The following is an 18,212-nucleotide window of genomic DNA, read 5'->3' on the forward strand; positions in this document are numbered from 1 at the left end:
TACTATGAAGGGATAGAATATGACTCTAAAAATGAAAAATAAAAAAGGGATTGATAAGATGTTGGTTGAAAAAGGGAAAAAGAAAAATTCCCCCCCAAAAAAATAGAAAAAGAAAAAAAAGAAAATTAAAAAAATTAACTTTGAAAGACTAAAGAATCAGGTGGGAAAAAGCCATGAATTCTATGTGCAGTATTCCCCTAGCGCTGGAGTTCTGCTGGTCTCATTGATCAGTAAACTTGGCCTTGGCTGGCTGTTCTTGCTGATCTTCTGGGGGAGGGGCCTGTTGCTGTGGTTCCCAAATGTCTTTGCCAGAGGTGGAATTGCCCTGCCCTTGCCGGGTCCGGGCTAAGTAATCTGCTCGGGTTTGCTCTAGGGAGCTTTTCTTCCCTGCAAGCTTTCCCTACAGCTTTGGAGGACGAGAGTGAAAATGGTGGCCTCCCAATCTCTGCCCCGGAGGAGCCGAGAACTTGGGGCCCCAGTCCTCAGTGCACCCCCAGAGAAAAGCAGTCAGTCACTCCCATCTCCCCAGTCTCCGGCTGCACTCCGTGCTCACCCGGCCTGTGACCGAGCATTTCTATCTCTGGCACCCGACCCCGTGAGGAGTCTCCAAACCCAGCAGATCCCTGCGGTGTGCTCCTGCGCCACTCCTCCCGGGGGAGGAAGGGGAGTCTCCCCGGATCTGCAGCTTGTTGGGTCCCTGATGGAAGAGAAGTGGGCCGACTGTGCACGGATCACAGTTTATGGCAACCCCGAGCTGAGAGCCCACGCCTCAGCTCCATCTCTGCAGCTGGCTTCCCTGCTTCAATACCTGGGAGCTCTGCCACACTCAGGCACCCCCAGTCTTCCTGTGACCCCGAAGGTCCTGAGACCACACTGTCCCAGCGAGGGTTCCTCTTAGCCACTGGCGCCACGTCCCTCAGCAGAGCAGACTTCTAAAAGTTCTGATTTTGTGCTCTGCTGCTCTATCACTTGCCAGTAGCGGCTGGTGTAGGCCCCCTGCCCCACCGTCTATCTTCCTGAATATCGCCTCGAATTCACTTCTCTGCACGTCCTACCTTCCAGAAAGTTGTCGCTTTTCTGTTCAGAGAGTTGCTGCTATTCTTTTCTTCGATCTCTTGTTGAGTTTGTAGGTGTTCTGAATGGTTTGATCCCTATCTAGCTGAATTCCTGGGACCAGACAAAATTTAGGTCTCCTACTCCTCCGCCATCTTGCTCCTCCCCCCACATGATGAGATTTTTTAAAAAGATTTGTTTACTTGAGAGAGAGAGAGAGAGAGCACGTGGCACAGGGGGGAGGGGCAGAGAGAGAGAATCTTCAAGCAGACTCCTGCTGAGCAGGGAGCCCGATGTGGGGATCAATCTCATGACCCATTAGTTCATGACCTGAGGTGAAACCAAGAATTGGATGCTTAACGAACTGAGCCACACAGGTACCCCTAACATGATGAAATTTTAAACAGAATACCTTTAAATCTATTTGAAAAAATTGCTATACTTACCACACTGAGTTTTTTGATCAATCAATGAGGTATAGTTCCTTCATTTATTTAAATCCTCATTTATTTCTTCCAAAAGTTGTTCATAATTTTTATTTTCAGGATGGAGGTTTAAACCTCCTTCATGATTCATTCCTAGGTAATTAATGTTTTTCATACTTAGTATAGCATAGTATAATATAGTTGTTTATTGTTGGTACGAAGAATGCAATTCATTCTTGTGCTTTGATCTTTTATTCTGTGCATATGCTTATATTAATTTCTAGTGGTTCATTGGTATTTTAACTTCAGATTTTCTATGTACATAATCCTGATCTGCAAAAAATGATTTTTATTATTTTCCAACCCTTATACATTTTTTCTTGCCTGATTAAGCTATCCTTTACAGTGCTGAATAGAAGTAATGGTAGTTACTATCCTTGTTTTGTATGTGCATCGTGATGATGGCTTTTGGTATTTCAGTGTGAGATATGAAATTTGCTGTAAATTTCACCATTAAGTGTGGTATTGATAACATCTATCAGAATAAGCCAATTTTTTTCATTCCTCATTCACTAAGATTTTTTTTCTAAGACATTTTTTAATAAATAAATTTTGAAATACATTTGATGCATATATTGAGATGATCACAATATCATATTTCTACTTTATTCTAGGAATAAGTTGAACTTCGTCAGTTGCTTGATTCATTTTGCTAATATTTTATTTAGTATTTTTGCATCTGTCTTCATGACTAAGGTTACCTTATAATTTTCCCTTCTTATTAATGTGCTTGTCAGGTTTTGGTCTTAATGTTGTTCTGGTCTCATGAAATGAGTTGGGAAATATTTCCTCTTTTCTTTGTATCTGGGCTATTTTATGAAGGTGTGGTTAAATTTATTTATTTATTTATTTTAATCAAATCTTTGGAAGAAATCACTTGTGTTGTCACCTGGGCACGGAAATTTCTTTGGGGGGTTTTAAATTAGAAATGGAATGCATGTGTGTGTGTGTGTGTGTGTGTGTGTGTGTGTGTGTGTGAGAAAGAAAGTGAGAGAAAGAGAAAGAAGCTAATCAACCTTTTTGCTTTAAATTTTTAATTTCTATCATTTCATTTTTATGTTTATTATATTTTTATTTTATTCACATATATCTTCTGTATATTGATATATATTCCTTTTCTGTCCAAATGTGAATATAGCATTCCAGAAGTCTTAATACGTATTTTTCTCATCCTTTCAATTCAAATATGACTTTTGATATATTTTTCTTATTTTATTTAGAAGTGTATAGTTTAATTCCTAAACATTTGAAATTTTTTTGTTATATTTTGTTATATATCTTTTATTTATATATAATATAAACATAATTAATATTCCATTTATTTTTAGATGGAGTCCACTGTGTTCAGGGAACATACTTTCATGTTTTCTTCCTTGAAAACTTCTTTGGACTTACAAATTATTTAAGATCTTTTTTATTATGGTACATTTGTCCATTACTACATCATTTTTGCTGTATATATTTTGAGGCTATATTACTTGAAAACAAATTTTGAATGCTACAACTTCTTGCTTTATTGACCCTTTAGCCCTTGAAATATTCTAATATTCTTTTTTATCTCTAATAACTTCTTGTCTTAGAATTACTTTTTCTCACTTTAATATTGTTTTATCAGCTATATTTCTATTAGCATAATATATACTTTTCCATTCTATTACTTTCAATCATTCTCTGATTATACATATTTAAGGTATATCTAGTAAGCAGCCTATAGTTGCCTTTTAAAAAAAAGATCCAGTCTAACACTCTGGTTTCTCTTTAGATCGCATAAATCTTTCACCTTTAAAAAAAAAATCCAGTCTAATAACTTAGTTTTTAAACTAGACTATATAGACTATTAAATTAAAAATAATTGCTGATATGTTTGGATTTTTGTCTCATTTTAGGATTTGCTTTAAAATATTTTCTACTTGTTCTTTCAGTTCTTTACTTCTTTTACATTGATTATTTTTAGTTTTAATTATTTTCCCTTTATTATTTTGCTAATTATGTATTATTTTATTCTTCTTATAGTAGTCAAGACATTATAAGAGTATATATCTTCATTAGAGTCAAATTAAATTAGTGCTCTTACCACTTTCTGGATAATTCAAGGACCTAAGAATACTTTAACTCCATTAACTTTCTTCCAAACTTTTGTTGCTGTTGTCATATATTCTGAGGCTACACAAATTTTACAACCTAACGGATGTAATTTTATGTATATTTAATATCATATTATCAGAATCTCTTTATATTTTCCTGCATTTTTTGCTTTCTTCAGAGATCATTTCTTTCTTCAAAAAAATTTCTTTTACTGTGGGTCTGATAGAAATGAATTTTGTTCATTTTTTGTTTGTTTAAAAATACGTTTAATTCACCTTTATTATAAAATTACACTTTGGCTGCTTATGGAATTTCAAGTTTGGTGGTAATTTTAGTACTTTAAAAAGAAATATTTAACTGTTTTCTTGACTTCTATGAGAATGTTTTATTACTATTCCTTTGAATGTAATATGCCTTTTTCTCTAGATGTTTTTAACATTTTTCTTGTCTTTGGTTGTCAGTAATTTTACTATGATATTTCTTAATATGATTTTGTTTGTGTTTATGCTGCATGGAGATTTAAATTTTTCTTACGGCTTTAAAAGACAGGCTTGTTGTCTTTTCCTGTTATCTACTATGATAAGTGTATTAGTTTGCTAGGCTACCATACATAGAAAGGTACCACAGGATGGGTGTCTTAAACAACAGATATTTTTTTCTCACAGCTCTTGAGGCTAGAAATCTGAGATCAAGGTGTGGGCAGTCTTGTTTCCTTCTGAGGGCTGTGAGGGAAGATCTATTCCAAATCTCCTTGGCTTGTAAATGGCCATTTTTCCTCGATCCTTTACATGGTCTTTGCTCTGTACATTTCTGTGTCCATATTTTCTGTTCTAATGAAGAGACCAGTCATATTGGACTAGGCCCACACAACTTAACTCATTTTAACTTAATTACCTCTCTAAAACCTGTCTTCAATATGATGGCATTCTGAGGTACTAGAGGTTAGGATTTCAGCGTATAAATTTTGGAAGGAAAACAATTCAGCCCATAGCAGTAACAAACCATCTTAAATTTATCACTTAACGACAACACTTTATCTTTCTCTCTCATGGCTCTGTGAGTTGACTGAGCTCAATTGGGTAGCTCTTGATTGGTAGTTCTTGAGCTTGTGGTCAGATGCCACATGACACTTAGTCATCTGATAGCATGACTGGGCTGGATTTCCAAGACCACTGACAATTTAGGCTAACTTTTGCTGGGAGCCTAATTGAGGTTGACTGACCATAAGTAGCCTCTTTATGTGACTTGTACTTCTGCTAACAAAGTACAACAGTTCCAAAAGGGAGCGTCCAAAGTCCTAGTGTTCCAAGAGACCCAAGCATAAGCTACAAGGCAAAAGCAGCAAGGCTTTATTTGACCTAGGCTGGATGTCCAAGAATGTCACTTTTCTGCATTCTATTAGCTAAAAAAGTCATGTTTCAGGAAGAGGATCATTAGGTTCCACTTTTTGATGCCAGGAACAACTAGCATGTACAGAAAGAAAAAAAAAAAAAAAAGAATTGATGCCAGCCATCTTGGGTGATTATCTAGCACAAATCTTTCATTAATTCAGGAAAATTTTCAAGTGTTCTTTCTTCAAATATTCCTCTGCTCCATTCTTTCTCTCCTCATCTCTGGGATCTTAATTACACATATCATAAACCTTTCACTGTGTCTATGTGTCTTTTACTGTCTTTTGCTTTCTAGTTTCATTTGTTTGTATACTCTGTGCTTTAGACTAAAGTTTTTTCACTTTTCTAATTTTTGATGCTTTAATCTTATCCCCATCTGCTTTTCCATTTACCTATACTCTAGTTTACTAATTATATCTTCATCTGTGTCTAATTAGCTATTAAATTCACCTACTGAATTCTTAATTCTAATTAGTGTATTTTTCAGTTATAGAATTTCATTTCTTTTTACTAGATACTAGTTCTCTGATAAAATTGTCTATCTTATCATTTGTTTTCTTGGATATATTAATTCCCCATATTTAAAATCTCTGTCAGGTATCTAGTATCTGAATATTCTATAGAAGTATTATATTGTATTTTTTTCTCTTGTCTCTTTTATAGTTCCTATAATTATTTTTAATCATATGTGAGATTTTGTGTACCAAAAACAATAGACGCTATAGACATTAATAACTCCAAAAATTTTTTTACAATAGCTTTATTTAGATGTACAGAATTGGGACAGTTCCCTGTAATCCAAACAGAAATTTGGTTGGTTTGAGGGTAAGTTTAAGTCTCTAAAAGACCTTACCAGTTTCCAGGTTGCCCTTTATTCTAGGACATAGTCTTTCAAGAGGTCCTGATGGAAAGAAATCTAAACATAGGATCCTTCATTCCCTTCATTCTTGGTGAGATTTGAACTCCAGTGTTTATTTTTCTGTTACAATAAAACTTCCAGGAAAAATATTACCAGTTCTTTTTATGTTGTATTGGAAATAATAGCTAATACATTTAGATAAAAATTCATTAAGCTCCAGGATATAAAAAATAGCATACACACACTCATGCATGCATGTGCACACACACACACACAAATTCAGTTAAAAATAATTTTTTAACCTACATTAACTGAAAAATGAAAATAGATTAAGGTCAGTAGTCTGGTTAACAAAAATAAGTCAATGTCATTTTCCTGGTTTTAATATTATATAATAGTTATATAAGATTTCATCATTGGGGGATGCTGGGTAAAGAACCCATGGTACTTTGTACTATTTTTACAAATACCTGTGAGTTTCAAAAATAAATAATTTCAAAATAAAAAGTAAAAAATAAAATGAAACACATACACACACACACACATGAATGTCATGAAAGCAGACTGACTTGAACAGTTGGGAAAGATATATCCCATATTATGGATTTCTGAAGACCTAACATTACCAATATATCAGTTCTTAAGATAATTGATAATTTTAATGTGATAATCAAAATACAAATATAATTATTGAACTTTAAAATCTGATTCTAAAGTTCTTAGGGAAAAATAATAACAGTAGCTTGGGAATCTTAAACAAAGAAACACAATAATGGAGGCTTAGCCTCATAAGCTAAAATGCACCATAAAGTTTTAATTATTAAAACAATAGTATTGATGTATGAATAGAATGACAGTAAGCCTAGAAATAGATCTCAACTTGTGGGAATTTCATATAAAATAAAAGTGAAATCTTAAAGAAGTGAATCAAAGATCTTTTAGAAAGTGGTTTGAATATAATGAGATAGACTTAAGGAAAAAAAATATATCCAGAGCCCATATAACACACCAGGAAAACCTAACATAGAACAAAGATTTAAATGTAAAAAAAAAAATTAAGCAATACAATGCTAGAAAAACAAATTGACCAATTTTAGTATGATCTTTAAAAGAGCAAGGTATTTCCAACTATGACTCAAAATCTAAAAGCAGGAAAGATCGATAAAATTTACTCCATAAAGTTAAAAATAATAACCAAAATCAAAAGATTCTGCACAATGAAATATAATGCAACTGAAAAAAATGAATAGGAAGAAAAAAAATGAATAGGGAGGAGCTCTATGTTCATGTAGGAAAGGATCTGAAGAATCTATTTTTACATGAAAAAATCAGGTACAGAACAGTGAATATAGTATGCTACTTCCTGTGAAGAAAGAAAGTAATATATAGATATGCATTTACAATTATTTGTATTTGCATAAAGGAACACTAGATATAAACAAGAAAGAAATTAAAATGGTAACCTAAAGGTAGCCCAAAGGGATAGGGTAGAAATAGAGGTAGATGAAGACAGAGGTAGAAGCAAGCAAATTTCTCCAGCATATTCTCTTTATATTGTTTTGCTTCCCAAAGCATGTAATTATACTACAAATTCAACAAATGAAGTTTAATTTAAAAAATACAATAAGATTCAAAGCCAAAGACATAAATTGTGAAATCACTGGCAAATAAATGATAATTGAAGTCAAGAAAGAAAGGGGTAGGATGGAGTACTTTGTAGCAGGTCAATGGTCCTACAGAGGGCAACTAGAAAAGCTAGATTAAATGATAAAAATCATGCATTTAAAGGCAGAAAATGGCAGAAGACTAGAGGGATTAAAATTCCAGAGAGAGCAGAAGATTTTAGAGGTGAATTGGAGATTTAAAGCCATCCCTGAGCTTCTTGCCAGGTCTTGATGAAGGATAGATGCTGACAGTCTGGATGAGGTCCAGGTAGAGGGTCACTGCTGGGGCAAGCAAACTGGCAGAGTTTTTGGTGATCACATGGGACTAAGAATGACAAAATTATTTTTTCTCTGAAGAAATTTGTTAAAATCTGAGATGTGCGAGGCTGAAGTCTAAACAGAAAAGTACCACCACTTGTCTGTATCTGTCCATCAAGGTGCTCATTAATAAAAATAAATAAGGGTGCCTGGGTGGCTCAGTTGTTGAGCATCTGCCTTTGGCTCAGGTCATGATCCCGGGGTCCTGGGATCGAGTCCTGCATTGGGCTCCCTGATCAGAGGGGAGTCTGCTTCTCCCTCTCCCATTGCCCCTCCCCCTGCTCTTGTGCTCTCTCCCTCTCCTTCTCTGTCAAATAAATAATTAAAATTAAAGTAAATACAATAAAATGGTAAAATATATCAGAAATTTTAAAATGTAAATGGATTAAAATCAGGTTTACAAATTTAACCAAATAAATAAATCATAGTTGAAAATAAAACAAGAAAATAACTAAAAAGAAAAACTAGTTCTTCAGTTCTTTCCCTTCCATCCCACATTTTAAGAAAATGTTTATATCTTCTCAACTTGTGATAGTCACAACAGATTCAAGCGAGAAGGTAGATGAGAACTTTAAAGAAAAGTGTAATATAAAAGAGAGATAAAAGTGTCCAGTTCCCTGCAGCATTGGTGGATGTTGGAGGGTGGCAAGAAAAACAGCAAAAAAAAAAAAAAAAATGTGCTTTTACTAGTAAGTATTCAATTATAATATTAAAACACACTGCAAGGAAAATGCAGGGAAATGAAATGACAAAATTATAGGACAATCTAACTCAGTCTGAGGATTCAGAGAGGGTGTTCCTGAAGAACTGACTTTTAAGCTGAGCCCTAAAGGTTAGGGGCTGAGTATTTCACACAGTGGCAACATAGGCAAAGATTCTGAGTGGGGGAAGCAGCTTCATAAGATTGCTGTGTTATCGAATGTCATGAATAAGGAGGGGGATAAAGGCAAAAATGCGGTGTGAGGTGGCGTGCAATGAGACTGATGTGATCAGGCTGACCGTTGTAAAGTTTTCTGCAGTTCTAGATGTTATCATAAGAACAAGGAGAAGCTGTTGAAAGATCCTAGTGGGGCAGTGAAATAATCAGAATTTCAGAGTAAATAAAGGGGGGTATAGCTCAGTGGTAGAGCATTTGACTGCAGAGTAAATAAAAATCACTTTGGCTGTTCCATGGAGAATGGACTGAAAGGATAAGAATGTTTGTTGGGAGATAAATTAAGAAGTCATTTCATTTTTTTTTAAGGAGTAAGATACAGCCTTGGAATAGGCCAGTGGTCTTAGAGAGAATTTTTTTTTTTTTAAATCAGAAAAAGAGATATGAAAAAGCTGTATTTAAAAAAAAATCACAGTATTTGGTTATTGAATCTGGTCAATGAGGAAACAAGGATGCCTCTTTTCACATTTTGGGCCTGAACATTGCATGATGGTGGATGAGAGTTCCCCTTCTTGTGATAGGGAACATTAGGGGAAGAGCAGCTTTTGGGCAAAACAGGAACTTAAGTCTAGAACTGGTGTCCTTTAAGAAAGATATGGAATGAGGGGCGCCTGGGTAGCTCAGTTGGTTAAGCGACTGCCTTCGGCTCAGGTCATGGTCCTGGAGTCCCGGGATCGAGTCCCGCATCGGGCTCCCTGCTCAGCAGGGAGTCTGCTTCTCCCTCTGACCCTCCCCCCTCTCATGTGCTCTCTCTCTCCTCTCATCCTCTCTCAAATAAATAAATAAAATCTTTAAAAAAAAAAAAAGAAAGATATGGAATGAAAATATAAATTTAAAAGTCATAAGAGATAGTGGAAGCTGCCTTTTTACATTTTGGAAGAGTACTAACAAATGTTTTGTTTATTCCATGAAATTCTTAAGTCATCCTATCATAGCTTTACTTACTAGATGATGTACAAAAGATATTCACTTCCTTGTTAAAATATACTCATTTTTTATTAAATATTTTTAATACATATCTATTATTTATTTTGTTCATTCATTTAAGTGATTATGGAAAATCCTAGGAATCATTACTCTTTTCATCTTGTTTTGTATATCAGAAAGATGGTTATAATCAAACTGAAGACACATAAATACACCTTAATGATTATATTTATGAGTTATGGTCAGCTCTATATATGCTTCAGAAAGCAATGATAAGCCATGTAATAAAACTACCTGTGCTAAATGAAGCAGAACATACAATTATAGTTAGGCTTATTATTCATATTTCCACATTATACCAAGACCTATACAGAAGTGCAGTTCTAAAATGTGACGCTTTCTTTTTCCTCCCTTAGGAATCTGCTCATTATAGAAGTGTAAATTATTTTTTAATTTAAAAATGTCATTCTCTTTTGAAGATTGGTTAATTTGTTTTCATTTTCCTAGTAGTAAACATCTGAGGAAAGAATATATATTTTCACCAGGTTGATATGGGTAGAATTACCTCACTTTTTGTAAAATAGTCACAAAATATTGTACATATGCTACATTTTAGTAAATTGAGTCAGTTTTTTTTAAAAAGATTTTATTTATTTATTTGACAGAGAGAGACACAGCGAGAGAGGGAACACAAGCAGGGGCAGAGGGAGAGGGAGAAGCAGGCTTCCCACCGAGCAGGGAGCCCGATGTGGGGCTCGATCCCAGAACGCTGGGATCATGACCTGAGCCAAAGGGGAGTGGCAGGCAGCGGCAGAGGGAGATGCAGACTCCCTGCAGAGCAGGGGGAGCCCAATGTGGGACTCGATCCCAGGACCCCGGGATCATTACCTGAGCCGAAGGCAGACACTTAACGACTGAGCCACCCAGGTGCCCCTAAATTGAATCAGTTTGGATAAAAATATTGGTCATACTAGTTTATTGTTCAAGTTCTAGAGCAAGGAAAGAAAGGGTAAGCATAGAGTTTATTTAAAATAAAATATAGTTCTTAATTTTTTACTTCCTACTATGTTCAAAGGTTGACTTTTTTAAATTATATTTTCATTTTCCAAACTAGTATGTGGTGTTATGCATTTTTTTGAACAAATACCTGCTTTGACCGATAAGAAATACAGAGAGGTTCATTTTTTATATTTGGGAAAGTTACTTTTTGTTTATTTTAGCTTTTGAATAGTGAGGGTAACAGTCAGAGGTCCAATAGGAAAGAGAAGGCACCCTCCAATTAAGACAATTTGAGCAAGGTTGAAGAAAGTGGCTATTTAAAATGTGGGTGAAGTATAAGAAATCACATGGTACAATATAGTACCTCTGGTCTGTTACCACTTGGCCAGAGGAAAACAGGGGTATGAAGGAGAGAGAACTGTAGAGGGGACTGCTTTGCCTAGGGACCCAGTCAACCTGATATAACTCTGCAGGGAGAGAGCCTGGGCATGAACACCTTGACCTCACTTTCCTTCCTCCTCTGGAGCACCCAATTTGCAAACCCTAACTAGAAGACAGAAAGCAAGAAAGCCTACTGATGTAGTACATTTAGGTCAGCCTTCCAAGACAGACATAAAGGTAGAGAAATGCAGGGAGTGGATCTCACAGGGGCAAAAAGGAGAAATCTAAAACAGTGGGTATGCGCCTCAAAATGGAAAATGGTTAAGTGTGAAAGTTAGTGCTAAGTTTTTTCAGCAAAGGAAAAAGAGGCTGGGGCAGAAGGTTTGGTCCATAAATGCTTCCTCCTTGTGAAGAGCAAGAAGCTTTGGAATCAGTTGGCAAGGGGAAGGATATGAAGAAATTGAAGGAGTGGTGCTTCTTTAATTCACCCAGAATGAACTCTGTCAACTGGCTAAAGATTCTTAGTTTGTTTAATTGATGCACAGGAAAAAAAAATAACCTTGAATCTAGCAAACATTCTCTATAGCTAATAATGATGTTTTGGTAATATCATTACTATTTGCTTGCAGGATTGTATCAGACAATCAACGTTCTTTGGCCTTGGGTTTGACCTATGTGATTTTGAGAATATTTGGTATGGACTTTTGGCAATCTTTTATTACACTGAATTGTTCATTTTTTGATGTGTGTCTACATGTATATTTGGAATTTCAAATAAATAATAATGGTTAACTGATACAAAACAAATGACTGGGGGAACTGCTTTGCAGAATTTAGGATAATATTTATGTAAAAAGGCAATACCTAGTGCAAAGCCCATCCTGTCATATAAAATATGTATTAATATTATATTTGATTAGGAAAATCTATTTGATTAGAGGTATATTCATCAAGTTCATACAAGTGGTTTGGTAAGCTGAAACAAAACACATAACCACAGGATTGCTTGCATGTTTGGAAAGTCACTAACCTAAACTAGTGCTTTTAAACATTTTCAATACCAAAGACACTGAATCTGATGTTTTCAAGGATTTATGGCCAAAGAAGAAATTGGTCTTGCTGAGGATAATGCACTGTGGACTTCAGACTTTCTTAAATAGCAAACACTAGCTTTCAAATCTGCATTATGACTATATTAGCACCTCTGGTTCAAAAGTTGGTTAAAAATATTAATGGGGTAAGGAAACAAGATTGAACTGGATTGAAGACTGAAAGACCTATGATAAATGAAGTCAAGAATGTAGAAAAATTTAAATGTGGTTTTGATGGGGATCAGAGAAATAATTCTATAACTAGATCAATGTGTGGGTTTAAAATTGCTTTTTTAATCAGGAAAAATAAGAGCATATTTTTATATGAATAATGACCCACTAGATAAAGACAATTTTTTAAAAAGATTTTATTTATTTATTTGAGAGAGAGAGCATGAGCCAAGGGAGAGGGAGGAAGGGAGAGGGAGAAGCAGGCTCCTTGCTGAGCAGGGAGCCCGATGCGGGGGCTCCATGCAGGGCTCGATTTTAGGATCCTGGGATCCTGACCTGAGCCGAAGGCAGATGCTTAACCTTAACTGACTAAGCCACCCAGGTGCCCCAATGACAGGTTTGTAATGGAAGAAGGAACATGAGAAACAACAAGTATAGAAATATTTTCTGCATCAGAAAGGAAGCCAGGGAGACTAATACAGTTTTGATGGAAGAGGGTGGGATATTATATTTTAGATACAGACTCGCTCTTATATCTAACAAGATTTTGCCAACAGAGAATTTGAAGCAGAGGATAGAGATTATCTGATTTACACTTAAAAGATAACTCTGCTTCTGAGGGAGAAATACTTATAGAAGATAAATGTGGAGGAAAAAAAGGCTTCTGCTGAAGTCTAAGTCAGAATTATATTAAATTGGACTTTGGAGGTTGTGAAAGAGACAGAGAAATCAACATATCCAAGGTATGTCTGGAGTTAGAGTCACAGAGATTTATTATCATGGATTGGAAAAATATGATGGAAAATAGAAAAATAATGAATAGTAGGCCTAAGTTTTTCACCTTAAGCAATTATAAACAGAGTGCTAACACTCAATGAGATTGGGAAAACTGGTGATGGATAGTGATCTTTGGCAGGAATCAAGAGTCACAAAGCATGAGGGCCCTGATAGAAGGAAGATGGTTAAGACATGTTAGTTCTGAGATCCTTCTTCTAAAGCCTTTGGGGTGGCTTTTTTTCCTAAGATTTTATTTTTAAGTCATCTCCACATCTAACATGGGGCTCGAACTCACAACCCCAAGATCAAGACTCATATGCTCCACCAACTGAGCCAGCCAGGCTCCCCACTGGCTTTTTATTTAAGTGACTTTTACTTCAATTTTAGCTGAAATTGTTGCTGAGCAGATGTTGTCTCTGAGTATATAGAGATTTACCTCAGGCAGCACACAACTGTTCCTCGGGATTTGAGGTTCTCTGAATTTAGGGGTTGCTACAAACATACCAAAGCATTTACATTTTCAGTTTTTTCTCTCAATATCTTGATAAAAGATGTACATTGCATTATGAAACTAACTTATCATTGATTGAAAATTTCACAATTCAAAATCTTTGGAGGTATACTGAATTCCCAAAAATAATATTTAATATCTCTCTCTTACTTTCTCCTAAATTTTTAATTGAAAAATTAAAAGTTGTGAGATGTCTACTACATAACAATATGTACATCATTCTAAAAATATGAAAGATACTAAGATACTAAGTTTTATACCTGCAGAAATAAGGATTTTTTAAAAATACAGTCATTGTTTCCAGATATTAATAATCCTATTTGTAAGTAAATTCTTAGCTAATTTTAAATGATATATGTAAATGTGATGATGACTAAATGTATGTTTAATTTTAGAATAAAAACATTCTTATCCTTACCTGAAGTGTTTTCATGGAGAATTTACAATTATTGCCTTTTTCATAGGGACGATACCTGGACCAATACTTTTTAAAATGGCAGGAGAAACTTCTTGTATCTTTCGGGAGACTGAATACTGTGGAAAAAAAGGAAATTGTTGGATCTATAATAAGATGAAAATGGCTTACCTTATGGTAGGAGTATGTAAGTGATACCTATTGAAGAAATATAGAAAAGTATAATTGTTTTAAAAACATATAGTTGTTTATAGTAGTGTGCAGTAATAAACTGTGAACAAATGGATACTTTGATGATTAAAGAAGCCTTATTATATAGAAAATATTTTAGAAACTAAAGTTTTATAGTATTTATATGAATATTTGAGTCACTCCACTAAATACACAATTGTTTTATGTTACTCCTGAATAAAGGGTGGTAATTAGCAAAATTTCAATTTAGGAAGCAATTTTGTCCATATACATATACAACCAAGTTGCTTGACCTTGTGACAATTTCCATTTCCATAGTAAAGGACTGGATAATTAAAAAAATTTTTTTCACACACCTGAAGAACATAAAGATATTTTTATCCTACTTAAATGTAAGTTTCACTGTTTCTTTTGCTTAATGATATAACAATCCACATAGCAGGCATTCATTATTTGTTGAATAAGTAAGAGATATGGGGAATTGGGATACTATGGTGATATGAGCTATGGTCAATGTTGAGAAAGTCTAAATAGGCTTGCATTACTTTAGAAAATTCACTAGATCTTCCTGGGTCTCAATTTATTCATCTGTAAAATGAGGATGTTGGACTACATAATTTCTGAAATGTTAATCAGTACTAACATTTAGTGATTTTATTGCATAGATGATGTTGGTGTGATAAATACTTAAAAGTCTTTATATGTTTTGTGATTTTAATGAGTGGGTCCATTAATTCAAAGAAACACATAATAGACTCTAATATTTAACAGTAACAAATACCACTGTGATAAAGTGTACAGTGGTGTCTTGTAATTCAAAAGTCAATTATCCAGCCAGCTTAGTCTACATTGAACACTGAGTAAAGTAAAATTTTAGAAAACAATTAAAAAGTAAAAAAATGATATTTAAGTAGTCAGAATTAATTTCTCAGAGATAATTCAACAAAACTAGGCATTGTTCATAAGTAAGTCCTCTTAAGACACTGAGCCTTTTAATTTTTATTTTAGATATAACTAGCATGCTTACTTATTTTCAAACAGCACATAATTGAGAAAACTGGTGAACTGCTAGAGATCCTGCCAAGGAGCTACTAAGAGGAGATAACAATAATAAAGAAATAGGGAATTACGTCTGAAAGGACAAACACAGAAAGTACAACAGGAATATGCTTTTGTGGCAATTTAATGTCAACTAGTTTGACATTTTAAAGTTCTGACCATCAAAAGAAATAATTAAAAGATAGACAGCCACAGTTTAGAAGGTAAAATGTGAAAAAGAACCAATGTCCAAAGTATATAAAGCGCTCCCATTAATCAATAATAAACAAAGGATAGACATGGAAAAAATAGACAAAGGACTTGAAAGAACGTGTCACAAAAGTGGATAATCAAATAGTCAATAAATAATGGTTTGGATAAATTGTGATAACAACAATGCAATAGTATACAACAATGAAAATGAAAACTACACAATGGCATAAATAATGGATGAATCATACAAACATAACGTTGAATGAAAGAAACCAGAAACAAATGATTATGCAGTGTATGATTCCACTTACATAGTTTTGACCTGTTATAAATATACTTCAAAAGCGAACAAAACTAACCCTTTTGGGTTAGTGACTTTGAGAAAACATGAAGGAAGGCTTCTGGGGTGTTGACAATGTTTTGTTCTTGATCCAGATGCTGGTCACACTGTGTTTAGTTTGTGAAAAATGTATCAAGTAGTACTCTTAAAAATATTGAGATGTAATTAAGATACAATTAGCATAGATCTTAGGTGTTTAGTTTGATGGCCTTTGATAATTGAGTGCACCTATGTAACCAGCACCTCATTCAAGTTGTAGAAATTTCCCCCATATCCCTTTTCAGTCAATTTCCTTCCTCTACAGATAAACCTCTTTCAGATTTCTATTACAGTATGTTGGTTCTGCATGTTCTAGCAATTTATGCAAATGTAATGCAGTATATACAGTTTTTTTCTTCTGTGTTGCTTAATATGCTTTGGGGAGGTTCATTTGTGTTATTCCATAGCAGTAGTTTGTGCTTTTAAAAAATCTCTGAATACTACGTCATTTTGCGAATATACTACAATTTATCCATTTTTCTTGTTAAAATTCATTTGGGTTGTTTATGGTGTTGCGCTATTAAAATGTATGAAAATTATTGTGTCATTATAAATGACAGACTAATTAATGTTTCTTACTTTATCTTTTGTAACCACTATAATTGTTATTGTCAGATAATTGATATTATTGCTCTAAAATATTTTTTACTTTAATTTTCAGGGTCATTTGCATCCTAAGCTCAAGTACTTTTATATAATGCTTGTAATATATTTTCTGAAACATGAAACATGAAAATGAATAAAAACCCTAATAATCAACTAATTTTTCTAAAATATTTGTTTTTATTTGGAAAATGGTGAATATTTCAAAAAGAGTGAAGCTTCATGAAGTTAATTTATGTTCCAGTTCTTATTGATATTTAAATTTTGAAAGCAGAAATGTATTTTTAAGCTTTAGAGTTAATACATTCTGTGAAATAATAACACATCTTGCATTTTTCTTGGGCTGTATCTTTAAGAAATCTAAAAGTTTTTGTAAACATTACAAATATCTCCTTTAAATAACTTGATATAAGTTTATGACATTAATTACATTTTACAATTGGAGAATTGATATTTTATAGAGATGAAATATACTTAGTTTTTCTTTGGTAATTGGCATTCTTTCCACAAATATTTTTGCTCTAAATAGATTGATACATCTGATGCTTGTATTTTTTTTTTTTAAATTTAGGTTCTGTTTGCAAAGTATTCACTATCTTCTTCACTGCTATTGCATTTTGCCTATATAAATGTTTATCAAAGGAGGACAATGACATCCTGCATATACCTATAAAGAATCTAAAAGTAAAAAAAAGGGGAAAGAACTGATTTATAACTGGATCATCAATGTGGAAGAATTATACACTGTCAGTCCATCAATGGAATGCTATATTAATAAAATTTGAAATAATTACAATATAGTTACACGTTTAATAAATGAATGTGATTCATGTGACCCCATAAGTTTTATTATAATTTGAGTACAAATATAATAATAGAGTCTCTGTGTTTTAGATTTTTAAAAGATATTGTAAAATACACATTTAATACTTTCAATAGAGAATACTTTGAAAGAAGAAGATGAAGCAGAAGTGGGAAAATACATGTAAGTTAATTCTGACTACAGTGATATCATATGTGTTAGTTATTAGCCTCTGGATATGTAGGACTACTTAGGTTTCATATAGTTTATTCTTATTACTTTTCATTTGGGCTGTGGATATTTGTTTCTCTAATTTTTCAAAATAACATTAGATTTGTCAATCCAGTTCATATAATAAAAATTTAAGTTAATGTCATATTTATTCTCCAAAAGAAGCTAGTTTTAAACGTTTTAAAAATTATCATTTTATTTATCTTTTATTTCACCACAGAGAGGTTTCTTTAGAAACTTTCTCTGGTCAATTGACCAATTTGCAATATACATTTTTATGCTCCTTTAATTTTATTAGACACAAAATTCAATATGATCATATATTTTTACTTTGACCTTAGTTTTATTGATAAAGACTATCTGATACCTGATTTCCATTTTTGTGCTTTTATATTTCATTGTATGATAATTATAATTATTCCATGCGAAAATATATTCAAATTTCAATGTAGAAAATGTGTCAACCATTTGTGGAATTTTTCTTAAGCTTAAATATGTTTCTCTAGAGAGTTTTTTAATAATTATTTCATACATCATTGTACATCCATCCAAATTATATAGCAGTTTTCTAAATATTGGAATAAAATCAGATTGTTATAAAACAAAAACTTCTCTACATTGTTTCCATTGTTCTCTTGGGAGAAGAAACAATTGACAATATTTCTCCTTTATTATACGCATTAGTCAATGACC

General features: G+C 33.6%; 1 protein-coding gene across 1 annotated transcript in view; it reads left to right on the plus strand.

Moving 5' to 3' along the window:
- The window catches only part of SLCO6A1 (solute carrier organic anion transporter family member 6A1), a 96,514-nt gene extending 79,320 nt beyond the window's left edge, over positions 1–17,194 (plus strand). Inside the window, exons 12-14 of the mRNA XM_032403546.1 lie at positions 11,726–11,790; positions 14,111–14,248; positions 17,058–17,194. Of these exons, the coding sequence (XP_032259437.1) occupies positions 11,726–11,790; positions 14,111–14,248; positions 17,058–17,194 (340 nt within the window). The remainder of the gene's footprint in view (positions 1–11,725; positions 11,791–14,110; positions 14,249–17,057) is intronic.
- Positions 17,195–18,212: the final 1,018 nt, after the last annotated feature.

Source organism: Phoca vitulina, unplaced genomic scaffold (assembly GCF_004348235.1).
Source record: "Phoca vitulina isolate PV1807 unplaced genomic scaffold, GSC_HSeal_1.0 scaffold6, whole genome shotgun sequence".
Lineage (NCBI taxonomy): Eukaryota > Metazoa > Chordata > Mammalia > Carnivora > Phocidae > Phoca > Phoca vitulina.